General features: G+C 32.5%; 2 protein-coding genes and 2 long non-coding RNA genes across 4 annotated transcripts; 3 read left to right on the top strand and 1 right to left on the bottom strand.

The window, feature by feature from the left end:
• Positions 1-163: 163 nt before the first annotated feature.
• Positions 164-2,756, top strand: LOC149493643 (uncharacterized). The gene is made up of 3 exons (XR_016322731.1): positions 164-699; positions 1,554-1,619; positions 2,504-2,756. It is a non-coding gene; the product is annotated as an uncharacterized LOC149493643 (long non-coding RNA).
• Positions 2,757-6,618: 3,862 nt separating this feature from the next.
• LOC149493642 (uncharacterized) lies at positions 6,619-9,213 on the top strand. Its single transcript, XR_016322733.1, has 3 exons — positions 6,619-7,154; positions 8,010-8,075; positions 8,961-9,213. It is a non-coding gene; the product is annotated as an uncharacterized LOC149493642 (long non-coding RNA).
• A 688-nt stretch (positions 9,214-9,901) lies between these two features.
• On the top strand, positions 9,902-12,988 carry LOC105643886 (uncharacterized). The gene is made up of 5 exons (XM_089725541.1): positions 9,902-10,017; positions 11,794-12,221; positions 12,320-12,360; positions 12,462-12,513; positions 12,627-12,988. The coding sequence occupies exons 2-5, from the start codon at positions 12,204-12,206 to the stop codon at positions 12,819-12,821; spliced, it is 306 nt and encodes a 101-aa protein (XP_089581667.1). The 5' UTR covers positions 9,902-10,017; positions 11,794-12,203; the 3' UTR covers positions 12,822-12,988.
• A 1,161-nt stretch (positions 12,989-14,149) lies between these two features.
• On the bottom strand, positions 14,150-18,697 carry CPB (Subunits of heterodimeric actin filament capping protein Capz superfamily). Its single transcript, XM_089726511.1, has 8 exons — positions 18,392-18,697; positions 17,504-17,574; positions 16,850-16,963; positions 16,419-16,501; positions 16,264-16,337; positions 16,016-16,135; positions 15,025-15,120; positions 14,150-14,531 (listed from the first exon to the last, which is right to left on the bottom strand). The coding sequence occupies exons 1-8, from the start codon at positions 18,518-18,520 to the stop codon at positions 14,451-14,453; spliced, it is 768 nt and encodes a 255-aa protein (XP_089582637.1). The 5' UTR covers positions 18,521-18,697; the 3' UTR covers positions 14,150-14,450.
• Between the last annotated feature and the right edge of the window lie 6,793 nt (positions 18,698-25,490).

Raw genomic sequence — 25,490 nt, 5'->3', positions numbered from 1 at the left:
ATTGCGAACACTGTGAGAAATCGAATCGAAAACCGATTGAAAAAGCCGAAAACCAATTGAAAATCAAAGATTTGGGTCGAATCGAACCGAATCGAACCGGTTCGACCCAAACCATCTAGAAACATCTATTTCTTTTCTTTTTATCTCCAGCGCTGCACCTCTACTTCTCATCCTCACCAGCGCCCCACCTCCACTCCACCAACACAGCCACCGCGCCTCCTCCTCCCTCTCTTCTTCTTCTTCTTCTTCTTCTTCTTCTTTCTTTCTTTCTTTCTTTCCTTTTTCTTTCTTTCTTTCCCTTTCTTCTTCCCTGCAACTGTGTCTGCGTCACTGCCAGCAACTCCAGCAACGTCGGCCGATCACCACCGCGCGCCAGTTGCAGTCGCACCGCCTCCATCGCGCGCCAGCACGTCCCGTAGCTCCTCCGCGCGCCACAGTCGGCCCTCTGCCAGGTCTGTCGCGCCTACAGCAGCAGCACCAGCTTCAAGCCTCACCGCCAGCCGCACCTCCGCCCTCTGCCAGATCACCCAGCCACCGCTGCAGCTCCCTGTCGCAGAAACACCACCAGATCGTGCCACCTTCGCCTTCCCTTGCCACTGTCAGTCGGATCGGACCACTTCTGGCGTGCGTAGCTCCGATCCAACACGAGCAAATTTCCGATCTAGCAAAAATTCGACAAAAAAAAAAATTATATTTGGGGTATAAATTAATTTAACTACATTTTCGTTAATTTAATTTTATTAATGATAGTTAATTAAATTTAGTCATTTTAGTTAGTTTAATTCTAACAATTTTAGTTGATTAACTTGATTTTAGTAATTGATTTTAGTAATCTTGAGTAATTAATTTAAATAGTATTAATTTATTGATAAATAAAATATTTAGTTAGTAATTTTAGTTGTTTAGTTAGTTTAAAATGAATTCAAAATAGTTATTGATTAATTAATATGAAGTAATTATTGATTAATAAAAATAATAGTTAGTTAAAATTAAATTCAGTATTAAATAATTTATTAGGAAATTTTGGTAATAATAAAATTTATGGAATTTAAGTGTGGATTGAAGGTAGATTATATTGTATGTAATTTTAATTTATAAATTATGGATGTAGGTTGATGTTAAGGTTGAATGTAATTTTGATATTACTATTTGGATGGAGGACGGGAAAAATTGCATTGATTGAATGCCCGACGGATGGGCTGTGTGGTTTGGAATTATTAAATAAATTGTTGATATTTTAACAGGTGGATAGTCCAATTTTTAGGGGAGATGCTGTCGAAATTTCGGTAGAAAATAAAATAAATTTCAGTAAAAAAATAAAATAAATTTCGGTGGAAATTAAAATAGATTTCGGTAGGAAATAAAATAGATTTTAGAAGAAAATAAATGAAATAGAGTTAGATAGAGAAATAAAATTTATTACAGAAAAGAAATTAAATATCGAGATTAAATTACGTAGAAAAATTTAGAATATAAAATAAAATTATTAGAAGGGTAAAGAAATATTTTGTCTGATAGAGTTATTCTTTTTGTGTCATTCTTACTTTGCTTAGATCGCCCGGGTCCATCTAGTGCTCCTCCAGGACAACATCAAAGCTAGAATTTCGCTCTCCATCACTGTGAGTAATAATAAATAATGTATATCAACACTGCATTTGCATAACATTTATTCATAAACATTATATTTTTATTTACATATTTACAATATATTACAAGTATTTTCTCATATATATTATGTTACGATCATTATAATTATACTTATATATAATTGTGCATTTGGATGAAATTGGTGTAATACGTTGAAAGAATTGTTTGATTACTTGTGCTGTGCATATACTGTGCCTTGTTTGTGTGGAATTGGGATGAAGTGGGTCACCATGGGTTTGTGAGACTGTTTCTGTTATACGGATCCTGATTCTGATTTCTGTTATATTCTGATTCTGTTATATGGATCCTGATTCTGTTTCTGTTAGCCGGGTAAATGGGAGATCGGCGCCCCCGTGTGCACCTACCGTTACCGTTACTGTTAACCACAGGTTGGCTTCTTTATTGGGCGCACCGGATAATCTAGATTTGATCGCAGCCCGCAGGGTGGCCTCCTGTTGTGAGCGCCTGATGATCTAGATTTGATGGAGACGACCGGGTTGCCTCCTGTTGGTATGGAAAAGAAAAGAGATAATGGAAAAACAATGAGAGGGCTGGTCAAGTGAGGATTAGACCGGTCGGCCAGTATGGGGGATCGACTCCCTGGTGCACATGTGGAGGATGAGCCATGTGGGAGGACGGCTCATCGGGGGTTCGGTGACTCCACTGACTAATTTCCACGTGATGTGATTATTTGAAGGTGATATTGTTTGTAGGTGCTGATGTAATGTCATATGATTGACTGTTGTGTGTTCATTCAGTATACTAGGGTGCATTTTGCTTGACTGTATGTGGTGTGTATTATTTATTATTATTCACTGAGTTGTAAAACTCACCCCCTTCTCTCCAAACCTCCCAGGTACTAGGAAGCAGCTGATTCGACTGAAGCTCTGCAATCTTCTCCGCAGAGTTATAAATGTAAACTTTACATTTCTGTTGTCTAATTTTGGATGTATAAGTTACTCTATTATCAGATTATTATTGAACTCCGCAGTTATAGGGTTGTGTATTACTATTGGATTTATTGTTAGCACTACACTATAAATTAAATATTATGTAATTAGCTGCAGGTGAGCCAGTAAGCCCATAATGTGATTATAATTTATTGTGAATAGGCCCTGGTTAGATACTATGTGTTAATTGAGATTTAGGCTTACTACGGGCCTCGGGGGCCTTAAGCTTACCTGGGCCCTAGTGCCGGTCCGGCCCACGGAAATGGGTCGTGACAAAGGTGGTATCAGAGCATAGGTTTATAAGTTTAGAAGTAACTGCGGAGTAATTCCTGTCATGTCTTGACATAGTTTTCCTTGCTTCCCATTCAGCGTTATTCGCAGCTAGGATAAAGTCAAGTTGTTTAATGATTAAAATCTGTATCCTTGTTCTTTAGAAATGTGATTTAGTTACTGATGCTAAGGGATGGTTTAAGCAAAAAAATCTTTCTATGGATTAAATAATATTCATATATAATTTAAGTAGGTAAGAAGATAAGTTATATATGATTAATAAGTTAAAGTTAAATGATGAAAGTATATTATTTTTATTTAATACGTGTTGAATATGGAATATATATATTGAAGACTGCATGAATGTTTGTATACGTGTGCCTGCGGAATTGAGAATGAGTTGCTAATTATTTAATAAGAGAACTAAATGATTTGAATTTGAGGACATTAGAATCCATTTAACTAGAGTATTGAATTAGTATATGTATTTGATGAAATTTACATGATGTTGGTTAGTAGAATTGCTTATAATTATTGAGATGGGTATTTTTCTAGATGGAATGGATATACATGATTTTTATAAGGTTTGAATATTGAAGGATTTGGTGTGATTTGCTATAATAATTGGTGATGAGTATTTTTCATAATAAATAATATTGGTGGAATTACTATATGAAGTGAGTTTTATTTATGAGTAATAACTACTTGGTAGAGTAAAGTGTATTATTGTATTTAGCAACTATTTCTTTGGTGTGTGAATATAGGGAATAATATAAATTATTGTGGTTATAAGAAACGTAAATTGTGATTCTTAGTAAGAGATAAAGTACTCTAATCTTTATGTATTTAGTGATGGATATTGTGTGGATTGTGGCATCTTATGGTTTAATATGGTATAAATAAGAATTAAAGCTAATGGTATTTAGTCATTTGATGTTTAAAATAGTTGTTGCACACTCGATGGTATATAAATTACAAACAATGATTTTTGTTTAATAGGAGATTCTATGATCCGAGAAACGACTCTATAAGGAAATTATGTAAATAGTGGGCTATGATGATTAAGTGTATTGATGAATGACATCGGACATGGAGAGATAACTGTCCAATTATTGAATTGATGTTATACTAATGAATTAGATGAGTTAGGATGGATCTAGTCCTGTTATTATATGGATATTAAGAAAGACTTTCTACTTGAGAGAAAGAGATAAGAAAATTCTCACTTCTGTAACTTGATGGCATTTGGTTAGAAAATAGTTTTATGAGTTATATTAATTGAATCCACACATTGAGCTTATAAATATAGTGTGATAAGTGTTATTAATAGTAATAACTGGGAATAAGAGTTGATAAAAGATCATGGGACTTAGCTTAAGATGACAATGAATGTGAATACATGTAACTTGTTTGTGGAAAGCATATAAACATAAGGACTTTCTATTAATTAGTGCAATTCGTGCAAGATACTTGTTTTATTGGATAAAGAAGGTTAGTTATATTTATGTCCTTAGTAGAACATGGATGTAATTAAATTATTTTATTTCATTAGTAAGCTAGCTAAGTTTGAATTTACTATTTGTTTGGAACAGTGAAACTTGGTATAAGAATAAATAGGTGAATTTGGGATAGTTTAACAATTTTAGCGAGGAGAATACATGGTAGTATTTGAAAACTGAAAATATAAACTATAGGATTATTGGATGTGATAACGGTATGGTTTAAGATTATTGGAATGCTAACTCATGGGTGTCGATCAGATCATTAATAAATGAAAATTGCTCATGGAATTATTGAGATATCAATTAGGATGAGAGTCATTAAGATATTATTGGAGTCAATGTAAAGCTATTCTGAAGTTCTTAGTAATTGGTGGCAATTATGATTGAATGAATATTATTGTGTTATAAATGGCTGATGTGACATATCTTGTGGCTTAAGAGACTACTTAATTTGTTAGGTCCATTTTGAAGAATTCAATGAGGTATTAACCTTATTTAGAGTAAAGAACATAGAGAGAACATAATTAAGGTTGAAAATATTCCTACATCGTATGAGATATAAATTTTACAAATTTTGCAGGTGATAGACATTAAGATAGACTTGGAAAAAAAAAAAAAAAGAATAAAAGAATAACCTAATGATATTATTATTTGAATATTCATCGGCATAAAACAAAGGACATAGTTTAATTAGGAGTTGGATTATAGGTTTTAACATCCTTAATCTCTTACTTAGCTTGAGCAAAAAAAAAAAGGGCACTACTTGTTTAGGATTCTTGATTTCTAAATACGTTAACTTAGTTCTAAAAGATTGATTAAGGATAGATGAAATAGATAAATTGAATATAAACTACGGTTTGGAGAATTTTACATCTTGATTGTAGGCTGGATCTCTTTATGGAAGTGAGTATCATAGATTGGCGATTACAAATTCTAGAAAATAAATGAAGAATTATCTGGCATGACAACAGCTAACTTGGCTAGTTGCATAAATTCTTGTCACAGTTAGTTAAGAAATGGTATGGTATGACAAATTGGAAAGAGGAATAGAGAAGTTAAAAACTAAAATAGGGATTTGATGGTGAATTTAAATTCTCTTTATAGTTGATGTGCTACTTGTTTTTAGGGGATTCTTATTAGTAGGATTTGAAAAGAGATTGTATATCTTTCGTTGGAAAATGGTTAAGTTGTTAAATAGGTGATGTGCTTGGGATAGAAGCCAAGATCTCCTATCAGTTGATAGCAATTAGCTAGAGAAGTGTCATGATTTTGTTTGAAATAAGCTTGTAGTAGTGGCAAGAATTTGTTCTCTTTAATTGGAAATGATCACATAGTACTTAATGGCAGAATTTGATAAGAATCGAAAACTTTCTTGATTTGGCAGCCATCATCTTATTTAATTATGAACAACTTCAATGATTATGAGGGCAAATATATGGAATTGGAATTGATGGAAAATGGATGAGTCAGCCTATAGGTTTTGAATTTTAAAATAAGGAGTCCAACTTGAGATAGTAGTAAATTGGATTGAGTATGCTGATTCTTATATCAGTAAGATTAAATACTGGGTTGGTATATGAGTTTCTTATGGAGTGATGATCATTGCCTATGATAGCTAGTGAGAGAATAAATGACGATACATCAATGTAGGTCACATGATATATAGCTAACGAGATTAATAATCCTCACTTGAGCAGAGGCTATGTGGAACTTACATTCTTATGCATAACGGTGGCTACTAGAGTCAAATCTGTGCCTTGGGTTATGAATATTTTACTTGATTTGATGACTTGTAGATATAGTACAACTCAAGTTTAAATTAACTATGGTGATAAGGTAGATATCTAACTGCTCATAAGAATACTTAATATGAATGTCATAACTTTTAGCAGTTGCAGCATTATGTGAGAAGTACAGCCACTATTGTCGTAAACAACTGTTGCATCCTTGTTTCTTGTCACTTAGAAAATTCGAGGACGAATTTTTTTTAAAGGGGGGAAGACTGAAACAACCCGAATTTTTATTTTCAAAGATTTTCCAATTAAATTTAATAAACCGACAGCTTGGAAATTTATTTTAATATTTTATTGCGAACACTGTGAGAAATCGAATCGAAAACCGATTGAAAAAGCCGAAAACCAATTGAAAATCAAAGATTTGGGTCGAATCGAACCGAATCGAACCGGTTCGACCCAAACCATCTAGAAACATCTATTTCTTTTCTTTTTATCTCCAGCGCTGCACCTCTACTTCTCATCCTCACCAGCGCCCCACCTCCACTCCACCAACACAGCCACCGCGCCTCCTCCTCCCTCTCTTCTTCTTCTTCTTCTTCTTCTTCTTCTTTCTTTCTTTCTTTCTTTCCTTTTTCTTTCTTTCTTTCCCTTTCTTCTTCCCTGCAACTGTGTCTGCGTCACTGCCAGCAACTCCAGCAACGTCGGCCGATCACCACCGCGCGCCAGTTGCAGTCGCACCGCCTCCATCGCGCGCCAGCACGTCCCGTAGCTCCTCCGCGCGCCACAGTCGGCCCTCTGCCAGGTCTGTCGCGCCTACAGCAGCAGCACCAGCTTCAAGCCTCACCGCCAGCCGCACCTCCGCCCTCTGCCAGATCACCCAGCCACCGCTGCAGCTCCCTGTCGCAGAAACACCACCAGATCGTGCCACCTTCGCCTTCCCTTGCCACTGTCAGTCGGATCGGACCACTTCTGGCGTGCGTAGCTCCGATCCAACACGAGCAAATTTCCGATCTAGCAAAAATTCGACAAAAAAAAAAATTATATTTGGGGTATAAATTAATTTAACTACATTTTCGTTAATTTAATTTTATTAATGATAGTTAATTAAATTTAGTCATTTTAGTTAGTTTAATTCTAACAATTTTAGTTGATTAACTTGATTTTAGTAATTGATTTTAGTAATCTTGAGTAATTAATTTAAATAGTATTAATTTATTGATAAATAAAATATTTAGTTAGTAATTTTAGTTGTTTAGTTAGTTTAAAATGAATTCAAAATAGTTATTGATTAATTAATATGAAGTAATTATTGATTAATAAAAATAATAGTTAGTTAAAATTAAATTCAGTATTAAATAATTTATTAGGAAATTTTGGTAATAATAAAATTTATGGAATTTAAGTGTGGATTGAAGGTAGATTATATTGTATGTAATTTTAATTTATAAATTATGGATGTAGGTTGATGTTAAGGTTGAATGTAATTTTGATATTACTATTTGGATGGAGGACGGGAAAAATTGCATTGATTGAATGCCCGACGGATGGGCTGTGTGGTTTGGAATTATTAAATAAATTGTTGATATTTTAATAGGTGGATAGTCCAATTTTTAGGGGAGATGCTGTCGAAATTTCGGTAGAAAATAAAATAAATTTCAGTAAAAAAATAAAATAAATTTCGGTGGAAATTAAAATAGATTTCGGTAGGAAATAAAATAGATTTTAGAAGAAAATAAATGAAATAGAGTTAGATAGAGAAATAAAAATTTATTACAGAAAAGAAATTAAATATCGAGATTAAATTACGTAGAAAAATTTAGAATATAAAATAAAATTATTAGAAGGGTAAAGAAATATTTTGTCTGATAGAGTTATTCTTTTTGTGTCATTCTTACTTTGCTTAGATCGCCCGGGTCCATCTAGTGCTCCTCCAGGACAACATCAAAGCTAGAATTTCGCTCTCCATCACTGTGAGTAATAATAAATAATTTATATCAACACTGCATTTGCATAACATTTATTCATAAACATTATATTTTTATTTACATATTTACAATATATTACAAGTATTTTCTCATATATATTATGTTACGATCATTATAATTATACTTATATATAATTGTGCATTTGGATGAAATTGGTGTAATACGTTGAAAGAATTGTTTGATTACTTGTGCTGTGCATATACTGTGCCTTGTTTGTGTGGAATTGGGATGAAGTGGGTCACCATGGGTTTGTGAGACTGTTTCTGTTATACGGATCCTGATTCTGATTTCTGTTATATTCTGATTCTGTTATATGGATCCTGATTCTGTTTCTGTTAGCCGGGTAAATGGGAGATCGGCGCCCCCGTGTGCACCTACCGTTACCGTTACTGTTAACCACAGGTTGGCTTCTTTATTGGGCGCACCGGATAATCTAGATTTGATCGCAGCCCGCAGGGTGGCCTCCTGTTGTGAGCGCCTGATGATCTAGATTTGATGGAGACGACCGGGTTGCCTCCTGTTGGTATGGAAAAGAAAAGAGATAATGGAAAAACAATGAGAGGGCTGGTCAAGTGAGGATTAGACCGGTCGGCCAGTATGGGGGATCGGCTCCCTGGTGCACATGTGAGAGGATGAGCCATGTGGGAGGACGGCTCATCGGGGGTTCGGTGACTCCACTGACTAATTTCCACGTGATGTGATTATTTGAAGGTGATATTGTTTGTAGGTGCTGATGTAATGTCATATGATTGACTGTTGTGTGTTCATTCAGTATACTAGGGTGCATTTTGCTTGACTGTATGTGGTGTGTATTATTTATTATTATTCACTGAGTTGTAAAACTCACCCCCTTCTCTCCAAACCTCCCAGGTACTAGGAAGCAGCTGATTCGACTGAAGCTCTGCAATCTTCTCCGCAGAGTTATAAATGTAAACTTTACATTTCTGTTGTCTAATTTTGGATGTATAAGTTACTCTATTATCAGATTATTATTGAACTCCGCAGTTATAGGGTTGTGTATTACTATTGGATTTATTGTTAGCACTACACTATAAATTAAATATTATGTAATTAGCTGCAGGTGAGCCAGTAAGCCCATAATGTGATTATAATTTATTGTGAATAGGCCCTGGTTAGATACTATGTGTTAATTGAGATTTAGGCTTACTACGGGCCTCGGGGGCCTTAAGCTTACCTGGGCCCTAGTGCCGGTCCGGCCCACGGAAATGGGTCGTGACAATATTTTTAGCATTTTTTTTATTGGCAGAGATATTCAAATTAAATATACATTTATCACTACATTAAATACAATAATTTTATTAATATTAATTTTGTTTTATATATTTATTTTAATAAAAATATAAAGATAATTGGTATTTATTATTTATTTTTGTGAAATTACTATTTCAAAAATATTTTAGGAAACAAAAGTAAATAAATTTTCAATTATAAACTTAATTATAAATTTATTTCATACATGATTACATAGAAGTCAATTGAATTATATATTTTAAATTAATCATATAAATTATAAAAATTTATTCACAAATGAATTTCATATTTGAATACAATTACACCAATCAAAGCATTAGGATTTTAGATTTTCAATTTTGCCTTCAACCCAAAAAATCTTCATTTTTCTATAAAATCCGAAACCAAAGCAATAACTTGCAAAACTGAACCAATCGGTTCGTTTCAGTTTTTTTGGTTTGGACCAAATTATATCCACCCCTAAAAAGCCACGTGGCTACCGGTACTTGAAAAGGAAGCATCCAGACCCACTACATTTCCCTTTGACCTCTCAATAAAGAAGAATATAATATTCAACGCCAAAAATCTTTTTGTGCTGTAGTATAGCTGTATACACATTCTCTCGTCTTTCTTCTCTGCAGCGACTGCGAAGCAAGTTCAGGGACGCTAAAATGAGGTTTTCTCTGTCGTGATACTTTTGTCCTTTTTTCTTTTACATTTCGGTTGATTGCCTTAGAACTTCTGCTTCAAGAGTCAAACCCTAAATCTTGTTGTGCTATGGAGTTTTTTTTTTTTCCTTTTTCTTTTTCGTTTTTATCTTTGGTTACTCGGAATGAGAGAAAAGAAAAGAAATATGCTTCATTTGTATTTTTTAATACATATATTTTGTTAGAGACGAAATGTTGTGAAAAAACAAAATGGAAGCTGGAGTGTACTAATAGTAGATGTCTAAAGGCTATTATCGTGTTTTTGTGTTCAGGTTGCTTGTTCGTGTTTAATTTACGTTTTCTTTTTCGGTTTTCCCGCTGATTTCTTTGTAACCAAACAGAGGACTAGGGTTTTTGGTTTTAGTTTCCCTTGTTTTCCATTTGGTTGCTGAGAAAATGGAAGAAAGAAAGAGAAGCAACGAGGTTTTAGAGAGTGAAAATTTGTGAAAAATTTTGCGCAGAGCTGACTTTAGACTTTTTTTTTTTTTTTTTTTTTTTTTTTTTGCAACGGAGTGATGCTACTTTTTTTTTACCCACCAATATATGTTATTGCCATTGTGACAAATTATAGTCACATGAATAAAAGGAAAGTACACTGATCATCAACACCCATGGTTGGTAACCAAAGGAAATGAAAAGAGAGCGTGAGTGGTGATTTGCAATGCACATTAATTCCTTTGATTCATGCGAGTCCAATTGTATGGATCAAATAGCATTCCTCTTTGCGACATCTCTTGTTGGCATGAGATGAGAGCCATAAGATTTTTTGTCCAATTTTTGCTTTTGGTTCTTGTAATTCTTTATAATGGCATATGATTTATATGCAAATAATGTTTGTTGTTCATTCTTGGATTTGAATGTTGCAAAATTAACGGTTGACGAGAAATTATAACTGTTACTCATATACTTAGCCCGTAAATTGTCATCCTATGTTTTACCTATTCGGTAGCACATGCAACGGCTGTAGGTCCTGTTTTTCATGTTATTGAGTAAATGCTATTTTCTGAGGCTGAGTGTTGAACATTTGACTGTACATGCATAGTTTGTGAATAATTTTATTGCATCATGTAGTAACTAACGTAAATAGAGATGGAATCGTTTGGAATTTAAGAACGCAAGGCAGGATTCAAGATATTTCACAAGTAACAGGATTGTTACCCATCAGTAATAGGTTTCTTGGTATTGTACATCTCTGATTTTGTTTGCGTACCTATATCAAAATGTCATTGCTACACCCAGCTAACTATTATAGTCCAACTCCATGGCATCCTTTCTTTCCTGCCTTCATGTTTCTAACTTCTCGCAACTCACCTTTATGTTTGAAAAAGAAAAATTTGGAACACAAACAGTGATGTTAAATCCTTGTTTTGTTAAGATTGGGCACAAATTCATAAATATTCTTTCATGTAAGTTGTTAAATTGAACCTTCAACCATAGATGTGGAGGAGTTTTAGATGATATGAAGCTTCAGTAGGATGAGTGTTGATTCTAGTGAAACAGCTGCTTGGCAAACTTAATGACTTTGTTTCTCTTATAAACAATAAGAGAAATGTTGCTTTTTTCTATTTTCTTCAATGTCATCGTGCTCTTTAACCATGTATAGGATATTGAAACATTTAATCTGATACTGCTGATCAGTCTCTGTGCTATATATATATATATATATATATATATATATATATATATATATTTTTTTTTTTTTTTGTCTTTGTATTTAAAACTTCTGTTGAACATCCGATTTTCAGTCGACATCCTTCTATGAAATGGGCCCAGATGTCTGATAAGCTGTTGATCACTGCTGAGCTGCCTGACGCACAGGATGTGAAACTTAAACTGGAGCCTGAAGGAAAATTTTCCTTCTCTGCGACCAGTGGAGTTGATAAGATACCTTATGAAGTTGAGCTTGATCTTTTAGACAAGGTTAATGTGGAGTAAGTTTCTTTCTTATTGCATTTCTGCACTCGGTCTTTCATGTGCATTGTTTAGTTCATATGGAGGGTACCATTATGACTTTACGAGATTTGCAAGAGAGCAAGGCTAATATTGGTTTGAGAAATATCTGCTACCTTGTGAAGAGGGCAGAAAGAAAATGGTGGAGCAGATTGCTGAAACAGAAGGGAAAACCTCCTGTGTTTTTAACTGTTGATTGGGGTAAATGAGTCCAAGAAGAAGAGTAAGTTGCAAAGAGACGTGAGTCTCAACTCAAATTATCATGTATTCTTGAATGATCCTTGGACTAACAACCTTTACCTTTTTTTCCTTTGGTGTTAGTTCGAGCACCGCCTGGTATGGAATTTGATTTTGACTTCTCAGTAAGTAGCGGAATCATCTTGAAGATGTTTTGATGTTTTCACTTCTCTAATAATTCCTGGACACACACTATATTATTGCCACTTGTTTCTCCTTATTTCAGGCTACGAGTGTTCGTGAAGGCTTGGTCAGGGCAGCTGCCAGCTCAAATGATGGTAAGTGCTTATGATTTGCACGTATAGCCATGTTATATCTACTGGACTGGAGTGGAATATTCAATATGTTATTTTAATTTGGATTTATCTAAAGTGCCTTACCACCATTGTAGATGAGGATAGTGATGACAGGGAGACAGAAGAGGATAGTGTGGGAGACGCACACGCACATTCAGCAGAGGAAGAAGCAGCAGCGTATGGTAGTGAAGAACTTGATATCAAGAAAACTTGATCATTTTCATAAGATGTATCCAATACTTCAAAGATGCTCTTATTATCGTAGCAGCCCATATAGATTTTGGCTTTAAATATTGCTAATATTAGGGATTGGTGATTGGTTTTGGCCTTTTGGGATGACCTTATCATTATATGCTCTGCAATTCCAAATTGCATTTGTATTTGCATTCGAAGATTTTTTTGAGATGCCATTTATCATCGGATATGATGAGTTCACCTAATTCTTTTTATCACATAACTTGGTACTCTTTATTTTTCCATTTGTATGGATGGAGATCAATTAGATTTTGGATCAGATTTTGCAGCAAAAGGCGTAGACATGGAAATTCAAAAGCCTTGGTTTGGGGTTTGGTTCTGGTTGAGAGCTTTTAGTTTTGGGCTTCTGATTTTCTTTTTCCATTTTAAATATTTTTATTATTTTTAAGTATAGATATTTTTTGTTCTTATTTTTTTCAAATATCATGTGCATTGATCATAAAACTTAATATCACGCCACATGATAATGAAGTTTTTAATAATTTGAAAGGAAAGTAAATCAATGTTTAATAGGATTTTTTTTTTTTTTTTTGGAGATGATTATAGGATTATATTATTAAATTTGAAAGTATTTAAAAGTAAGATAATACAAGAGATTACAAAAAGACTCCCATAAAAGTTATAAATATATAAATTGATTAAACCTTGTTTTTAAGAAAATATGTATTTATGAATATTAAGATAATTCTTTTTAAATTAAATTTGATGAAAAGCAACAAATTTAAACCTTTCTCAACTTCAAAATTTGGTAAGTTGAGATCTGACGAAATTTAAAGGTTTTTAACCCTCAAAAAACCATAGAAGTACCTTTAACTTTCTTCTCAATCTAATAATTTAATCTTTTCTTACCTTCAAAAACTTCCAAAAGACCCCATCAAATGAAATCTAAGGGCATCTTCAATATAACTGTTGATTACGTTAATTTATTTTCCAAATTTAAAAAATTAAAAAGTTAAAAACAAAAATCTTCTACAATCTGATGTATCAAAAAGGAAAAAAAATACTTTATTTATCACTCTCTATTTTCAGAGAGTCTGATGTGTAAAAAAAAAAGAGACATTGTTTATCACACTTTCTATTTTTATCCTTTATGCCTTTTCTTTTATTTTCGCTCAAATTTTTTCTTACCCTGAAAGTGATTTCCTCTTCATGTATTAGAGAACCATTTTTAAAATATAACATTTACTAATACACATCGAGTCATATCACCATCCACAATTTCTATTTATTAAAACATATCAGCCACAATTCATGGTTGTATTCAAGATGCTTTAAGCGTCGTGAATAATCTTAATTTTACCAGACACCAAGGAAACCAGTTAAAACTCAGAAAAGTCCAAGTAAACCGATGCAGAACCCCAAATTGAAATTGTTCAAAATCTAACTCAACCCAACCGTATATCCAACAATGTTTCAAATAGAGAAACAGTACATGAAAACTGATCCAAATGATGTCTTGGCAAAAACACAAAAAGGATCAGTCTCCTGTGCAAAAGGAACAAACTCGGTTTACAATGAAACGACAAACTCCGCACAAAGTTTACATGATGATTCAAGTAAAGGTGAAAGAGATGAGAAATCTACATATATCCTCCACAAATCACACTGTAATGCAAGTTATCGAGATAGAACGAATTTATCTTCAGTTACCATCGGCCTTATGATCAGCTGTTCGTTAGTCTCATCACGACTTCAGATGGTGGTCGTAAAGTGCAAACCATCTCTTTAGTCTTCCCAAAATAAACCTGTAATAAGATGGTTCAATTACTGAGGCTCCAAATATGTCAACTTGACATCCTGAAGAACGGGAAAATTTGGGATTTGTATGGTTCATCTTCAAATTGGAATGGGAATGGGAATGGGAAAGGAAATGGATATCTAAGTTCAAAGAATCCTATTGCAGGTTTATTTCTCAACTAAAAAATGCATTGTTTAGATTATGAATTTTGCCAAAAAGTGTACATTATTTCAATAAAATTTAGAGTTATTAAAACATAAAAAAAAAAAAAAAAAAATCAATGTTCTTGCGAACCAAGCCAATAGAAAAAAATCATACTATAGTCCAAGATTTGCATTCCCTTTCCAGTTCTGGCAGGCCAAACACGGCCTTCAGGCCATGCTCTATGAAGTACTTGACCAATATGCTACAGTGCCAATGACCAGAACTGGTAACTAGTTGGATAACTCACTGTACAGTAATTTCACAAGTTAATGAAGTTAATGGTAGGAGCAACATACCTGATCTAATGAGTTCCTCAGCTTACCCTCCATTTCTTCTATCATCCTTCCCATGTTACAAAGATGACCTTCTGCAGTTGAGAGGTCCATGTTCATCTACAGAAGACAATGGCAAATCAACTGCTGAGTTGAATTAAAAGCAATGTACATGGGCACATGCACATACAAATCCACCTCCATACAAAAGGATAGCTGCAATTACTTGAAATTATAAAAGGACGCATTGCTACTTTACCACAAAGTTGGAATTTACTCAAAATATAGCTTTCTTATGCATTTTAAATCATTTCCCATGAATCATCTATTACATACCATGGGTATTGTGGAGGACACTATAGAACTCGCATATGAGCTGACACTCCTAAGTTCATGAATCATCTATTACATACCATGGGTATTGTGGAGGACACTATAGAACTTGCATATGAGCTGACACTCCTAAGTTCACACAATCAGCGATGCAAACAACTGATTGTAATAGTGCCCATTAAAGTAGGAAGCAATATTCAGTTTTCATGAAGAACAAGACACTTCGTGACCCATCATTTGTAATTGAGAAAATAAACTCCACCTGGAACATGCCAAAGTCTATTGCTTACGAGGAATGAATGGGTAACTTCTATCCATCACCTCAAGCTCATCAAAATTTAATGGGTAAAAAAAGGCAAGACTCAACCATCCAATGGATACAAAGTTCACACACCAGAGGCATAATGAATCCTGTTTATCACAAGGGGAAAAAAAAAACAAACCTCTCCCAAAAATCTAACGTCTATTAACCCAACCATCCAAAGGAGTTGTTAGCACTCAATAGCAAAATATGAATTTCCCATTATCAGGAAAAGTGTCATTTCTCAAAAATATTTTCTCCACACAACTTGTTCGGAAAGAGTTTCATCAATTGATCAACACTTGAAAGGAAAACCTCTCTCTTCTAAGCTGAGAGAGGAGAGGAATGAAGTAAGGAGACAAGATATGATAGATAAATTACCTGTCGTCTAAGAGAACCTGAGAGACTGAATGTGCCAGATGACTCATCATCTGTAGTTAAAGACAGCATAATAGTACTTGTCAAACAATAACGAGTTATTCCTTCCTCCTGTTGCCCCACCTAACCAACAAAAAAAGTTGCAGGCATAGGAGAATAATGAGCAATACGGTTACATATAAAGAAATTTTGGAAAGAACACGAAGGAAGGTGGGGCATCTCATGTATTCTAGCCCCTGCTAGGAGCTTACCTCAATAACATGAATGGCATCCCATGCTCCCTCTTGCAGATAACCCCTTCTGCCATGCCCAGTCTTTGAGCCATCTTAATCCTCAAAGTAGTGGCAATCCGGTCAGAGACATTAAACTTTGTTTTCTGAGTGCTAATTTAGGAAGAAATGCTCACCTTTCTTAATCAAAAAGCATGCCACCAAACCTTCATTATCATCTTCCCACATGTAAACAGATGAGATGCCACCTTCATAATACCTACCAGCTTACTAGTTGATCAGACTGCTAAACCTTTTGGCAGCATTGAATATATAACAGACACAGAAAAAACTTCACTGGGAAAAGTAGGAGCATCCATTTGAAAAACATTTGAGTGAAAAGGAAAGAGCACATATTTTTATTCCAAGATCAAACAATGAAAACTGGCAACAGTCAGAAAAGGCATATATAGGATTTTCCTCTACACTAAATTATTGTGTTAACTACAAAATCGATTGAAAAAGAACAAGTCAAAAGAAGTTCTATAGTTAGAAACTCTTCTATATGAAAATTGCAACTGGAAAAAACAAAAAATTAACTAAAGACGAGGTAAGTAAAGGACCTCACTGGTCACGATAGACGGAAAAGACTTCATTTGCTTCCAATTCCAGTTTCCTCAACGCTATAGATGGATAGAGTGCATCTTCCAGCGGAGGATGATATTTATTTGACCAAGGTGATCTACAAGAAGAAAAGCGAAACTGATCGAAACTTAAGGTTGATTTCAATTCGAGAACACAAATACATACACAAGCATAAGCATGGATCACAAACACACCCCAAAAGAATCAATGCCCTGTGATGCGATACAACTTGAAATTATGGCCCTATAACATGGGAAAACATATGCCATACAAATGACACCAGCAAAACCAGTACCAACTTCACAAGTATACTTAAATATCAGCAAAATAAACTACATACACGCGCGCGCATGGTGTAAACCATAAAGTATATGTGCAAAAGTTACGGTCATGCAAATTGCAAAGCACTAGTGCGTAATAATTGCTTCTTTTGTTAAAAATCCAACAGTGCTTTCCATGATTTCCAGCAACAGAAGTCCTTGAAGCAGCAAATATTCACAAATCCTATACACACATCTATGAATTCATGAAAGATCATCTCTAAAACGACAACATAATCAGTTAAGGTTACCTCCTCTTAGGCATATTACATTATTAATCTATCCTGGTACAATTATAAGAATGGTAAAGTGCTTACCTGTAAGAGTCAGCATCTCTGTTGTATTCACACAATATGAACTCCTTTCCACTGTCCACATCACATAACACCTGCTTCCAAAAGTTTCATGCCTTAATATATTTGAGATTATACAAACACATTACAAGTACAGAACATAATCTCTGTACTCATTGCAGATTGTGTATATAGTGTTTCTCAATAGAAAACCAAACACCATACTTAAAGCACTATAAATAGTAAAACTAATTCATATCATTGTCTTTTTGAGGTATGGAGAGTCCTAAGTTTGTATCACCAGAACATACTCTCCAAGAACACGAAGTAAATCATTCATTGAAGGAAATAGATAAGAATTCAAATTTATCATTTCTTAGAGTGTCTATAAACTGAAAAGGAGTGAAATTGGAGGTTTCAATCCTCAATATTTCTCAGGAAGACAACTATAGTTTTGAGACTGAATGCAATCTTCCAATTGGACTATTTTTTTTTTTCCATGTTAAGATCCAGTATAAGAAAATGGATCCAATTCTGTACGATTTTTTTTCCAAAATCAAGATTTCACAAATGAAAATTCTTTCTGCCAACTTCATTTTACCTTCTTAGTTAAACTGAATTAATAGTTTTCATAAAATTTTTCCTTCTCCAAATTTCTACGCATATTAGCTCTCCTTTCTTCTGAACTTACACGAGCACATTAAAGCAGTTTCAAAATTTTCCACCAAGTCCTATCTTCTTCACATTTTCTCCATTTTCTCAGCAACCAAACAAACATAAATAATGACAAAACCTAAATGAAAAAAGACAAATAGAAAACAATTGAACCAAACATACAGCCTAGGCACCAATTAACAGACCATATCCCCAACAAAAAAAAAATGTAGTTTAAAAATGTAAAAAAAAAAATACCTGGAGCGGCTGATCGACTTGAGAGAGGAGATCGGAGGAGTGGTGAGGAAGGAGGCTGAGGAGAGCGGAAAGAGCGGTCTCCGTTTGCCTTGGATGGATTCTTCTCAACAATCCCATGGCTGCCTCCATAACTTTCCGTTCGTTTCCTTTCTTTTCCTTTTGCAATAAAAACAAAAGGAGGGATTCAATTTCCTTCCAAAATCAAAAACAAAAAAGGAGATGAAAGAGGCGCGTTGTTTGATCCGAGTTTCCCTCGCGGGAACCGCTACTGCATTAATGAAGCCCCCACCCCCTTCTTCTGTATTTCTAATTTTCCATTTAGTTTATTTTCTGCTGCTTCGCGGTACAGATTGTAATGCTGTGACATAATGATTTGATTTGATTTTTTTTTTTTTGTTTTTGGTTTTTCCTTCTTTATTGGTATATTTGTTTTTATTTTTATTTTTATTTTTATTTTTTCTTTTCTGAAAAGGAGGGGAAAAACTAAAATTGTATTTCGGCCTATCTATTATGAGCTACGGAACAAGCTATTTTTATTGTGATTTTTCCTTTCGATTAAAAGAGTTTTTACTAATTTAATGAATTAAGAAAAGAGCTATTCTATTGTATAGTCCGCAGTATTATTTCAATCCATTAAGGTTTTTTTATGAATTTGAAAAAAATTGTAAAAGTAAAATTCTCTTTTGAAATACAACATTAATAAAATAATTTATTTTTCTTAAAAGGCGAAGGAAATTCAAAAATGAAAACTTAATATCATAACAACTAGAGCACAACTTTTTCAAATTTCGAATGATAGACTGTGATCATTGTGACTTGAGTTACAAAAATCTTTTCTATTTGTTTCTTTTTCCACTCCATGTGTTTTTTTGTGGTGGGTCATCATATCATAGTAATAATTTGCATAGCAAGATAATTTGAATAATTTTGAGTGGTCATGAGTTGCGGTGCATGTTACCAATGGGGACCTTTCTAACCTCTCGTTCCTGCTTTTGCCACATCTATGGATACATTGAGAAGTTGATTTGAAGAAACGACAATCAAATGCTCAACCAAAAATAAGTTGTACTTTTGGGTTTGAGTTTTTTCAGGTATTTTATAGTTACTTCATCTAGTTAGAAAAGTTCATCGCTGCTCTCAAAATTTTTTTTGGTTAAACGCTTTAATTTATAAAATTATTTTATTAAATATCATAATTATTTGTCAATAGAACGTATTTATCGTTTAGCGAATTTCCATTTGCTAAACTTGGGCCCACTTGCAGCCCATACGAGTGGATCATATGATATGACCGTTAAGCCTAAATTGGTATAGTTTCTTTTCATTTTTTCTTTCAAGAAATCTTTGCTTTAAATATGCAAAGTTAGACCCAATTAGGTATAAAATTAGGTGCCACAATGGTGGGACCTAATCGAAATGTCTTACAAAATGATAAGTAGATTTATGCCATGTTATGTAGTTGATTCATTATTATTATTATTTTTTTTTTTTGCCATTTTTCATTTTCCTTTTTCAAATGCTCAAGTTAAATTTTAAATTAAAAAAAATTATCAACTTTCTATCTGATCAAATTTTCGACCTCCTGCATTAGTCCTCGTCTTGCAAACATAATTGCAATCGTAATCAGGCACGTTGAGGATGTCAAATAAATTTTTCTGTCCTTGACAGCTTGCAGAGTCAAAATAGTGAACCTGAAGCACCCAAGATCAAATTTTGAAACATGATTTTGACTAATTTAATATTTGAGGCTAGTATAACAGTACACCTTCAACCAGAATCCAAATAAGTAAGACGCTGGTTTGAGGCAGCTAACCATCCTTCACGAATTTTACTTTGTTTGCTCCCCTTTCCAGCAATATGTACTTTGATATAATACTCCGTACATTTTGTTAAATTTGATAGTTTTTTATGACTTTTTTTTTTAGACAATACATTTATCATTTGTTTGTAACGAATGAATTTATGAAATTCATTTATAAATTCAAATTTTTATATTTGGTGTGACAAGAAAAATGAAGAATTCAATTCTACAAATTTAATTTTATAGACTTGAATATAATTAAACCAAATTTCAGTCAAAAAAAAAAAAACCAAATTATACAAAAATAAAGTGGAATTTCCAAATGAATTCTACAAACTTAAACAACCAAAAAATTTATTACAAAACTCTTCATGCTCCTAACCTTCTAAAATTATTATATTAAGAGTATTTTAGTAATGAAAAATTCATTTATAAAATGCATTCTAGATTTTGAATCTATTTATACCAATCAGAATATTAAAAAATTAAAATAACATTAATTATTTTATTCCAACTTTACCTTGGACTTTTCACAAAAATAATGCTCTTCATAAAATTATTTCCCAATCTTAAGCCATTTAAAATTATTTATCAATCTAATGTTCGTCTTGACATAGAGAGAGAGTGTTGCACTAAAACCACCAATTGAGTTGGTGGTTTCAATGCAATAGAAAAAGTAACTCGTACTAACAAGCAGCCAACAAAAAATAGTTATATGAATAAACAATAATTTTTATTTTGTATTGAGACCATCAATCTAATTGGTGGTTTCAATACAAAATGAAAATTTTAAGTTGTCAATTTGCTTTTTCACTAAAACACACAATTCGTTTGGTGGTTTTAGTGCAACTATAGGATGCGACAATTAGTCAGCAAAAAGTACATAGGAAAATAGTGTGTTGTTAAGAGTCCACTAAATTAATTAGTGGTTTTAATAAAAAAATAATTGTCTACTCAAAATATTTTTTCATCAAAACACGCGTATGATCTAGTGGTTTTTGTGGTTGTTGTGGGCTAGAAAATGTCAGATGAGTCTTTTGCTCGGGTACCATCATCATCTCAAAGAAATCATTAAATGAGTGTCTAGCATGAGATGTAAATTCATCACGTGTGCCGAAATACACCACAGAAGTATTGAAAGCAGGTACTGTATATCAAAACGACGTTGCGTCGCCTATTTTGGAAAAAGAAGTATGGGTTTACTAGGTTGCCATCATCGGAGTGTAATGAATGCAACGGCATTTCTAATGCTGCAGATGGCACACTCCATTTAGGTTGTGGTGCAAAAGATAATGTGTTGGCATATTAGCGCGATGGAGGGGTAGGTTGAAGCATAGGATGAGTTTCGGTATGAATTTCTTCATTCATTGCACTGAATAGGCTAAATAATCTTCGACGGAATGATGGATTTCTACATGTTGGTGATGTTGAACTGTGATATATATATATTGGAGGCCATTCACATGTATTAAAAAAATACTATGCAAATAAGAGCAAAATTTATTATTCAATTAGATTAAGAAATTATAAGATAAGATAAAAAGATATTGAATAATTACCACAGCTCTAATTTTTGCACCTTGAAATGAAATCCAACGTCTAGTTCGTTGCACATATCAAATGTATTGCACCAAAACCACCAGATTATATGTTTGTTTTGGTGAAAAAATATTTGAGTGAATAAGTATTTTTTTATTGAAACCACTAATTAATCTGGTGGACCATTAATAAAATACTATTTCGCCATGTACTTTTTGCTTGTAAGTGGTCACTTCCCATAGTTGCACTAAAACCACCAAACGAATTGTGTGTTTTAGTGAAAAGGCAAATTGACAACTTAAAATTTTCATTTTGTATTGAAACCACCAATTAGATTGGTGGTCTCAATACAAAATAAAGATTATTGTTTATTCATATAACTACTTTTTGCTGACTGCTTGTCAATATGAGTTACTTTCTCTGTTGCATTAAAACCACCTACCAACTCATTTGGTGGTTTTAGTGCAACACCCTCACTTTATATCAGGACAAACATTGGATTGGTAAATAGTTTTGAAATGACATTAGATTGGGAATAATTTTATGGAGAACAATATTTTTGTCAAAAGCCCCTTACCTTGTTTGGATATTTACACTGAATTTTAACTCAATCAAACAAGCATTAATTGAGTAATTTAACCCTTACTTTTTTTTTTCTAAAATTAAGATAATTCAATTTTTTTTTTAATTCTTGTAAAAGTTCAAAAACGGTCAAATTTAACTGTGTAGATCCCAATAGGCAAATATCCAGGGTGGGTGAATTGATATTTTAAAAAATTAATCCTTTTTAAGAATATAACAATCACAGCAGAAGCAATAAATATACCAACTTAAATTAGATAATAATAATGCATAAAGCAGTTAAAACATTCAATTTGATTTATCATAAAGATTAGAACAAATAGCAGAATCAATTACTGAATATAGCTCACTGAAATTAGTCTGCAGAGATACTGCAATTCAATAACTAAGTTAAGCAATCTCAAAAGTCAAATAAATTCAGTACAGCACAAACAACAGAGTTGATTCATCAAGCATAAATAGATAATCAAGTGAGTGTGTGAGAATATAATAATCAAGAGATGAAAGAGGAGAAAACAACGCAATCAATTTTATAGTGGTTTGGCTCTTATCATGCCTACATCCACTCCTCAAGAAGCTCTCTTGAGACTCTCCACTATCATACTCTTTTCAAGGGCAAAGCAAGGGCAAAAGCAAAGTCAAATATAATGACATAGTTCAACACCTAGAACTAACCTTTCTAGTTTTTGGCAAAGAACTAGATAAAAACTTAACCCCGTTAGTTGTTATCAAGAATTAGAAAACTTACAAGACTTGTTCTTACTCAAAGAGAGGTGCTTGATTACTCAAATAACACAAGCTTTATTCTCGCAAGATTTTTTCATTTTTGTTTTTCCTCTACTCTTAACAAAAACCTATAATAGAAAGAGAGTTATGCCCATTTAAGCTTAGGAAAGAGATTTTAAAATATTTTTCAATTCAGTTTTGAAAATCTCTCTCAAAATATGATTCATCTTCTTCTCTTAGAAATAATGCATTTGAAGCATAAAGAAGAAGAATAAGATGAAGGCTTATGATGAGAGTTTTAGAAATTTAAAAGAGTAAACACAAATTTTCTCTCATAAAAATCAATTTTCTCTTCTCTTTTAAAAAATCATGAAAGCAAGAGGAAGAGAGATGAGAGGATTTAAATAATAAAATCCAAGAATAATTTTTCACTCTCATGATAGATCAAGTATTCTGCCATCCTTTTATACCCATAAAAACTATTCTTCCCATTAGAGAGATAAAGTTAACGTCAGAGAGAAAGAGAGGAAGAAATAAAGTGGCGACAAAGTTTTAGCTTGGAAAATGGAAAGATATGGATTGTAGTCCTTTTTATAGAAATTGGATCTTTTCAAATTTAAAAGCCCAAGGAATTTTAAGATCTTATTTTCCCACTAAACCTCTTTAACAAAGAGAAAACATTTTTAAATTATGAAAGATGAGATTTGAAATATATTTTTTCCTCTTAAAATTTCAAGAAATATTATTTTAACAAAAATATCTTCTTTAAGTAGATTATTCAAAAAGGCTAGAAAAATAATTTTGGTTTTAGCTAGAATAGGCATAATTTATCTTTCAATTTCAACAAGATGAACTAAACTCAACTAATTTGGCTAATTTACAAATTGCATTGTCTTCAAGTAGCCCTGTTAATCTTCATTTGGAAAGCCTTGAAACTTTAATTCAATGAGATCTTCTCGATTTAATTTCTGCAAAAGACTTCTAAGAAAAATACTATATAATAAATTATTTCAATTTATTATTATTTTTTATCATCAAAATTAGAGGTTGTAAAAGCCCATGAGCCAACAAACTGTACAAACAAAGAAAGTATATCTTATGATTTTTTCCCATTCTTCTTCCCTCTTCTTAACCAACACGATTTAACAAACATTGAAGTTGAATAGGAATATCAAAATCAAACCAAAGTGCAATTAATATTAGAGAAAATTACTATTTACTCTCTTCAAATTAATATTTTTTTGTGATTATTTTCTATAGTTTTATATTAAATATTGTCTTACAAATTTAATTCACATTTTTTATTTATATAATACATTAAAATAAAAAATAATATATTCATCTTAAAAATTATATATCTATACACATACATTATACATCATAATAAACAAAACAATTATACTCTTAATGTCAAATAATAGCTATCAAAATTTTATCAAATACAAACATCCATTAACTAACCATTGTCGCTATCAGCAACTATCAATACCCGCTATCATTAATTAGCTGGTGTGACAGCTAAACCAAACAGGTCCTTAGTCTCCCATTTATATATTTCGTATGACTAGGAGACTAACAATTCTTTTGGAACAAATGAATCATGATTGTAGAAATCATTTACAAATGAATTTGTTATGTTTGGTATGTTACAATTTAAAATAAAGAATTTAATTGAATTCCACAAAATTATGTTTAGAATAAATTCTTAAATGAAAATTCATTTGTCTTTATTTCTTATAACACCCTTGACATAATAATTTAACAAAAATAAATAACAAACACCAATTATATTTATTATGTACAATATAATAACTTGTCATTTTTTTTATTAAAATCTAAATAATAAATTTCATATAAATAAGTATACTAATATTTCATGCTAATTAATTAATTGTATAAGTAGTAACATTCATCATAATAATTATTTTTAATGGATGTAATAATTTTGTTGATTTAAGTAATTAATTTGGAAAAAAAAAAAGAATGTTACTATTGTTTAGTTTTTATAGTTTCATAGTAATAATAACTAACATTATTACTAGACTTGAAAAAAATGTCATTACTGGACTTAAAAAAAAGTTTGGCATTTTCCAAAAAGAAAAGGAAAAAAAATATAAATTAATATCATTATTGGATTAGAAAAAAATAACGTTTGTTATAGTTTGAAAATTTCCAAAAAAAGAAAAAATAAATAGAAAGGAAAAAAAAAAGTAAAAATAGTTGAGCTTATAGTGAAGGTAATTTTGTCAATAAACATTTTATGGGCAATTTTGTAAAATTCATTTACAAAATTCCATCAATTTTAGTAAAATTTGAATTAGGCATACCCAATTCCATAGAATTCAATTCGTAGAATTTAAATCTAAATTTTTTTTTTTTCCATTCCAAACACAAATTTTGGATTCCAAATGAATTCCACAAATCGAACGCCTCTAAATAATAATTTGAATA

Source organism: Jatropha curcas, chromosome 9 (assembly GCF_041381405.1).
Source record: "Jatropha curcas cultivar XTBG-Jc1 chromosome 9, XTBG_Jcur_1.0, whole genome shotgun sequence".
NCBI classification, from domain to species: Eukaryota; Viridiplantae; Streptophyta; class Magnoliopsida; order Malpighiales; family Euphorbiaceae; genus Jatropha; species Jatropha curcas.
Note: the sequence above shows the minus strand (reverse complement) of the source record. Positions and strands in the feature narration are given on the sequence as shown.